At 34.7% G+C, this 7,550-nt stretch overlaps 2 protein-coding genes across 5 annotated transcripts; one reads left to right on the forward strand and one right to left on the reverse strand.

Annotated features, from left to right (window-relative positions):
* The first annotated feature begins 2,395 nt into the window (after positions 1–2,395).
* Positions 2,396–4,913, forward strand: LOC116175215. 4 transcript variants are annotated; one of them, XM_031493355.1, is made up of 3 exons: positions 2,396–2,590; positions 3,982–4,530; positions 4,587–4,913. In XM_031493355.1, exons 2-3 carry the CDS (start codon positions 4,003–4,005, stop codon positions 4,893–4,895), a joined length of 837 nt encoding a protein of 278 aa, XP_031349215.1. In that variant the 5' UTR covers positions 2,396–2,590; positions 3,982–4,002; the 3' UTR covers positions 4,896–4,913. The 4 variants fall into 4 exon arrangements, with proteins under 4 accessions (XP_031349215.1, XP_031349216.1, XP_031349217.1 ...); XM_031493356.1 differs by lacking the exon at positions 2,396–2,590 and having other exon boundaries at positions 3,893–4,266; positions 4,324–4,530; XM_031493357.1 differs by lacking the exon at positions 2,396–2,590 and having other exon boundaries at positions 3,893–4,266; positions 4,375–4,530.
* Positions 4,363–6,052, reverse strand: LOC116175214. Its single transcript, XM_031493352.1, has 3 exons — positions 5,972–6,052; positions 5,773–5,920; positions 4,363–5,722 (listed from the first exon to the last, which is right to left on the reverse strand). The coding sequence occupies exons 1-3, from the start codon at positions 5,998–6,000 to the stop codon at positions 4,946–4,948; spliced, it is 954 nt and encodes a 317-aa protein (XP_031349212.1). The 5' UTR covers positions 6,001–6,052; the 3' UTR covers positions 4,363–4,945.
* Between the last annotated feature and the right edge of the window lie 1,498 nt (positions 6,053–7,550).

Here is a 7,550-nt window from a genome sequence, read left to right on the forward strand (position 1 = left end):
AGTTTTATGTGCACAAAAATATATAGAAGTTCTAAGGCACGAAATATATATATTTTTGATATAATCGAACATTTTTATATTTGTATTTCTACGAATTTGAGTATATATTTAGCCAAAACCTATATATATATATTCGTGAAAACATTATATATATATTGCAAAAACTTTATAAATTCAAAAAAAGTATTTATGTCCTGAACGGCGCCTCATAACTTAACCACTAACAAAAATTTAAGTAAAATAAAGTGCGGTTGAATGTACATACCAAATTTCTTGTTTGAAAATTGTTTAAATATTGTTTAATCTCATCATAACTTTAAAATCTTTTGAATTTAAATTTTTTTTAAATTTGAAAATGTAATAGAAATGGGAAAATGTTGTGGAAATGTGATGGAAATGTGGAAATGTCATGGAAATGTGGAAATGTCATGGAAATGTGGAAATGTCATAGAAATGTGGAAATGCCATAGAAATGTGGAAATTTAAAATGTGGTGTACAGCAATTTTGAGAGTGGTTAACCCCTCCTACAGATCCAAAACAAACACACTTCTGTTTACAAATTTTCTCCCAACTATAAACGCCATTTGTAAACGATCGCAACGCCTCTAGTGGTAATCTGATTCGCGAATAGGACTAGAAGAATTAAATTTGAGAGGAAGTGTTGAACTACAAATTTAACTTCTGACATATACTGTATACATGTATGACTCTGTGGTTTTTATCTTGGTCGTTGCTCGTTAAAATGTTATGCTATTCAAGTTAATTAGGGTAAGCTCGGGTAACTCCGTGATAAATTTTGTTTTGTTTATAATTTGACTTGGTCTTTTAAAGGTTTAAACTAAACGTTTATTTCACACAAAACAATATTCGCGTACATATACAACTGACAAAAAAAGCATATAATTCTCATTATCCATTATTAACAATAAAAATGCTTGTTAATAATTACTATTGGTAATTCCGTGATATATCAGGTTACTCCGTGATACAGTGTTGGTAACTCCGTGATATCACTTTTAAGCTTCTTTACGTAATAGCGGAGCTAATCAGAGGCACTTCCTGCTGCACATGCAGCACACATAAAAGCAACTGATTCATCTACGTATTGGCACTGACAGTGGTACCATATTAAACAAAAGGTACACTCAATCCACTGGGCACCATTTCTTTTTGAAACGTCTTCGTTCAAATTTTTTCTTTTTCTTGTTTTTAGGCTTTGACTTCTGAACAAAACAAAAAATAACTAAGTTCAAAAAAATCATTAAAAGCAGTGGGGCCTTAAAGTGGTCTCCTGACACTACCGACTTATTTTAAACCGATAACGCTAGGTATAGGTACTCTCTCGCAATTAACGTGACAATTTGAAAAAAAGACGGTACCTACTGAATTTTATAATGATAGGTACCTGTGACTATGTATATTATCATTTATTTTATGTGTTTCTCTTTATCATAACCGGGAAGGTCAAAGACAACTTGTTTAATTGGCGAATCTGCTGGTAACTTTATCTAGCTATTCTGCTATCATGATTAAAGGCTTGCTTTTGATGCGGCCGCTTGTTTTATATAGAATATACCTAGATATAAAATGTGCATTATAATACTTTTAAATAATATGTTTCGGTCACCGTAAACATACTGCTTCGATCATCGATCACAAATTAATTTTACAAGGGCCACATGCAGCCTCTGATACGGACCTACCGTAACCGTATATTTCGCCTGTTGCCCTCGCTTTGCTCAACGCTGCTGCGCGCAAATTTAATAAAGCGATAATGTAATTGTAAGGTTAATATTGTGGTAGCGAAAATATGAAAATATAATAATGCAATCCGGATCTGGATCGCCGACTTGGTTGTTGCCGTCGGGATCTGAGATCACTCTTGGCCGCCTATATCTCAAACCCCACGTTCACTATGCTTTTAACATAAGCATTGCCTCTCTACCTAGATCCTTCACTCAACGGTGGAAGCATAAATACAAACTATCATGGAGTTACTCGTATCACGGACTAACCCGAGTTTACCCTATTATTGTAACCTTTGTATTAGTATAATATACATTTTGTGTACCAGTTTACCATTATTGGCCTCAATAATAGGCTATCCTGGAAGCGTCCATGATGCGCGTGTATGGCACAATTCACCATTAGGAAAAAAAGAATTCGTGAAACACCCTTTGAACTCTTTCCAGATACGAATATTTTGGGGGATTCGGCGTACAAATGTACTAACTACTTGTTAACACCATATAAAGATAACGGTCACTTAACACGAAAGCAGAGAAATTTTAATTACAAACTTTCCTCCACTAGAGTGTTTATTGAGCAATGTTACGGCTTACTTAAAGGCCGATTCCGAATATTAAAACACGTAGGTAAATGTATATAAGACCCGTCTTACACGAGTCATAATTATGGCCACAATTGTGATAAAAATTTGAAGTATATTTGTGTTCTTAAAATTATGTTTACGAGAACTATACCGCCCTTTACACGTTGTCAAACTATGGATATAATTATGATAAAAAATATAGGGAAATTCTGTATTCAGCTGTTGGAAATCTAGGGATTTTTTTGAATGGCAGCAATGTACAGTCTCTTGTAAAAGTAATGTCCCTCGGATACCTACCACTGTAGCATAGGCAACCAACATCCCAGCCCACTAGTCCAAGTTGGATTTGCGGGTGTGGGAGGTAGGTAGGTATCTAATGCGGTTCGTTTTCAGCAGGTATTCCCACTTTGCCAAACTAAAAATAAGTTAGTAGAATGAAAATGAATGGCATCGATTTATTAGCTCAAAAGATCTGCGCTGCTTTAACGTATCCTTGGTTTAATACAATAGAAATTTTTACATTTCTTTCAATTGGTTTGGTGCATTTTAAATTTGGAAATTGTTTAGCTAAAATAATGACCTTTTACTTTTAATTTTTTCGAGTAGATTTTCTTCTAACAAAATAAATGTGATGATTTTGTCGTTTTATACTGACTACTGACATTGAAATTGAAGTCTCATTATTAATTACTCGGGCCTCCTAATGGAATGCGATTATCTGCACTGGAAGCGCAACAATGCCGTTCCTTTTGTAACTACCACCTCCCACTCCTTTCAAACCCCGGGATGGCATCCGCGGAAAAATTCAGTTGTTTTATTTTTCCCTAATTTCTAATCATTTCACCTGCATGAAAAAGCCGGTTTAACTGAAAACTAATTTTTTTGTCAAAAAATATTATACCTATAACCTGGACTAAATATCCTTATAATACGCCTACCTACTCAAAAATATGCAACGTAAAAGCTCTCCTAAACTAAATTCGATATTAAATCAACCACGACCAAGTATCACAAATGCATATCATTTAATTTCTGATGCTAGTTACAAAAGAAAGGTATTGTTGCACAGTGCACTTGTAGGGCAATTAATCGCATTCCATGAGGAGACCTACTCGCAAGTAATTATTAATGACACTGGAATTTCAATGTCATTAAAGGACAAGAATATCTCCTTTATTTCGTTAGAAGAAAACCTACTCAAAAAATTAAAAAGTGAAAGGCCATTATTTTGTCTTAATAGTCTCTAGCTAAACTATTTGCAAATTTAAAACGCACCAAACCAATTGTAAGAAATGTAAAAATGTTTACTGCACCAAGCCAAGGATATGCAGCGCAGATCCTTTGAGCTAATAAATCGATGGCATTCACTTTTATTCTACTAACTAGTATTTAGTTTGGCTAAATGGGAATATCTGCTGAAAATGAACCGCATTAGATACCTACCTACCTCCCACACCCGCAAATCCAACTTGGACTAGGCGGCTGGGATGTTGGTTGCCTATGCTACAGTGGTAGGTATCTGAGGGACATTACTTTTACAAGAGACTGTACATACTACATAACCAAAAATAATATACCACATTCAGTTTTCACTATTCTCTGTCACTATTAACGGTTTTGTGCAATAAGCAATTTCTTGTGATTGTAGCAAATAACAATCTTTTAATAAATGTCGTGGTCAAGAGAGCAGGTCACCATGCTCATTGAAGTGTACAAAAATCACCCTTGCTTGTATGTGGTTAAATCCCCACAATACAAAAACAAGCATGCGAGAAATGCTGCCTTAACAGACATCTGTTCAAAGTTGGAGGCAGTGAAAGCAGGTGTAACGATTGCAGATGTAAAAAATAAGTTTGCAGCTCTTCGACAAAATTTCTTAGTGGAATATCGTAAACACGAAAACTCCATGAAAAGTGGAAGCGGTACAGACCAGGTAAATGCAAATCTACATTGCAACAAATCGTATAGTTCTAAAAATGTATGTTTTAAGGTGTATATACCTACCATTTGGTATTATGATTTAATGCTGTTTGTTTTGGAGCATTCAATTGCAAAGACAGCCATTTATGATAGCATCCCCAAGCCTCTTTCACCTTCTCTTTCATCAGACAGTAATATTGAATCGTTGGAATTTACGGACATTTCACAATTAGAGGTTGTTTATGAAGACGAACCAGACGATTCACAAACTGAAGAGGTATTTCCTTATATTTGTCAATAAGTATAATGTTTCGGTAAATAAATGTACTTTAGGAACCTGTCAATGGAGGCGCCTCAAATGTGCATGTAATTGAACAGACGCCACAAACCAGCCGACCACAATCTCAACTAAAGAGAAAAAAGGGGAATGAAATCGACTATTTAGCAGATGCCAGCAGAGCGATAAATGAAATTGCTAATGCAGTTGCACGCAAGAAGCCTGATGTTAGCACTATCAAGGCGGATAGGATTGATGTCTTTCTTAAGTACATTGAACCAAAATTACGCCGCATCAAGAATGACGATTTGTTAGATAAAATAGAAAGCGATATTGTACATATAATTTCCAAGAATTTCAAATAAAATCTGAGTGATCCTATATACATATATATACACTTATTCAAATTGTATGATTAACAATTGTGTCTTAAAACTGCTGCATCCTGCCACTCTACACTGCCAGTAGGAGAACAAAAGTAATTTTTGTATTCATCCCTCACAGATAATGCTGATCTGGAAGTTCGATTTGTTCCCTGTGGTTTCCATGTATCCAATGTGATAATTGATGCTTCGTCAAAATCAGTATAAAATTGTCCACTATTTGTACATAAATAGTTATGTAGTGCCACACAAGCTAAAGTAATTTTTTCTACTTTATTTGGTGACAGACATATCGGATTTAACAATACTCTAAATCTGTTGGCAAGAATACCAAATGCATGTTCAATGATACGTCGTGCCCTTGATAACCGATAGTTAAATATCTTCTTGTCGTGAGATAAACCTCGTTGTGGATAAGGTTTTAATATTCTTGTGGACAGTGGAAATGCGTCGTCTGCAACTATCACATATGGAACATTGTTACTGGATCCTGGTAATGGTCGAGATTGTGGAAAATTTAACGAATTATTTTGAATTGCTTTTGACAGAGTACAATCACGAAACACTCCACCATCACTTATTCTACCATTAACACCAATGTTAATGTATGTAAATTTGCAGCACGCATCGGCCAATGCCAATAATACTAGTGAATGATCCCCTTTGTAATTGTGGTAAAATGATCCAGCCGATTTTGGAGGTCTAAATGTAATATGACGTCCGTCAAGCGCCCCTACACATTGAGGAAATTGCCATAGTTCCATAAACTGATCAGCAATTGATTGCCAACTTTCGGGAGTAGATGGAGTCTGTAATGTAGAAGAGATATATATAGAGAATTGATAAAATAAAACTTTACCATTAAAAACTCATCTTTTAAAACATTAAATATGACTTCACAAACTTCAGGAATGAATAGAGAAATGGTTGATTCATGTATCCTACTAGAATACATCAACGAACGGTAAGACTCTCCGGTTGCAAGAAAGCGAAGCGTAAGTTCAAGCCTGAATAACATGTCTAAAATATATACCACTTTCAATCAGCATTTTCTTTACCTGCTTCTCGCTGAAACACATTGCCTCATAACAGTATCTTGGCGACTGATATGTGGTTCTACCAATCGCAACAGTTTTTCAAATTGGTGGTTAGTTAGCCGTAAAAAGTTTTTATATGCTGCAGAGTCTTCTTGTAGTAGCTCGTCATTTAACATATGTAATATCCCCATTCCCATATTCCTTCTTTCATGCCATTTTTTGACCAAACTCTTCGCCTGCGACGTGTATTGAACTTTAGGGCTAGCATATTTGTATAAATTGCCACTGAACTATACAATGTGTATTCGTCAAATTCCATACTTTAAAATTATATTCAAATTACAACTAGGTAGATACTTCGATTAATTGACTACAGACCTGAAGACAAACAAATACTCTATTTTCTTTTTAATGAATTTCAATTTTCAATTACTTTGATAAACAATATCCTAGGATCACAGATTGCGCATGCTGTTTGCGCATATTATGCACACAAAAATAGAACACGTTCTATTTTTATGGACAAAATTTTTTTTATGGTTATAATCGGTGTATTACACGCACCATATTCTTTCCAACACAATTAAATTCAGAAATAGGGACATATTTATTGCTCGTGTAAGACGGGTCTAACACAGATTTTGTGCCCAAAATAATTATTGCATGTTGTGTTCTACACAACATTTGTATGCTAAGAAATGATGAGCTGGAAGTAGACTATTCCGAAACAAACGAGACGGAATGCACTGTACATGAGGGGGGGTATGATTTTGACTGTTCAGGGGTCACAAAACGTAACAGAATTGCAGATGAAGTATTTAATGTAGTATCCTAACATAAGTGAAATAATATAAATAATGCCCATTATATTTTGTAACGAACAGCCATTCATTTTATACATATTAGAATTATATTAAATGAACCTGTTTCTGAACCGAAAAAAATAAAACGCTTGAAAATTTATGGTAAATATATGCCTTCTGCCTTACTAAAACTACACGCGCCATTGAAATTTTTCGTATTTAGGAAAAACAATTCACGTAATAGTTTTTAATGTTGTATAAATTATATTCTTTAGGTAATTGAAAACCTTTCAAACATTTATTATAGTTACGTAAAGCTCATAATAGGACTTTAGAAACAACATTTGAAGCGATATGACGTAATAAATATTATCGCTTGCAGTATTTATCATAATGGCGGTATCGAAAAACGCTACAAACAGGTCTGTTTTAGAGGCTAATACTTTGAAGTGGTCTGCACTTAAATAACCCACTACATGGTGAAGTTCAACAAATAAGTGGCAAGACGCACTATCCGTAAAAATGCGCCACTTTAACAAAGTGATGATCACGCGAATGCCAACTTCAATTGCCACTTTGAAGTAAATGTGCACAGTGATGCCAGTTACTCTAACTGTATCTACAAATTTGTAAATGTAGCAATACTGCTTAACATATTAACATAACCTAACCTAACCTCCTGATTATCCTCTGCAGGTAGCAACACTTCATTAATAATATGACTATTGTCATCCAAAGCAATATTAGTTTCATTATGTTGTTGATAGCTAAACTCCACTGATTCACTTGACGTTGAC

This window comes from Photinus pyralis, unplaced genomic scaffold, assembly GCF_008802855.1.
Source record: "Photinus pyralis isolate 1611_PpyrPB1 unplaced genomic scaffold, Ppyr1.3 Ppyr1.4_LG6, whole genome shotgun sequence".
Taxonomy (NCBI): Eukaryota; Metazoa; Arthropoda; class Insecta; order Coleoptera; family Lampyridae; genus Photinus; species Photinus pyralis.

What these genes read in the sequence shown, in the direction of transcription:
- LOC116175215 (XM_031493355.1), top strand. Translation starts at nt 4,003, where the DNA reads ATGTCGTGGTCAAGAGAGCAGGTCACCATGCTCATTGAAGTGTACAAA. An exon ending in ACGATTCACAAACTGAAGAG is followed by an intron (nt 4,531 to 4,586) that starts GTATTTCCTTAT and finishes AATGTACTTTAG; the next exon opens with GAACCTGTCAATGGAGGCGC.
- LOC116175214 (XM_031493352.1), bottom strand. Translation starts at nt 6,000, where the DNA reads ATGAGGCAATGTGTTTCAGCGAGAAGCAG. An exon ending in TGTGTTTCAGCGAGAAGCAG is followed by an intron (nt 5,921 to 5,971) that starts GTAAAGAAAATG and finishes CATGTTATTCAG; the next exon opens with GCTTGAACTTACGCTTCGCT. An exon ending in TAAAAGATGAGTTTTTAATG is followed by an intron (nt 5,723 to 5,772) that starts GTAAAGTTTTAT and finishes TCTACATTACAG; the next exon opens with ACTCCATCTACTCCCGAAAG.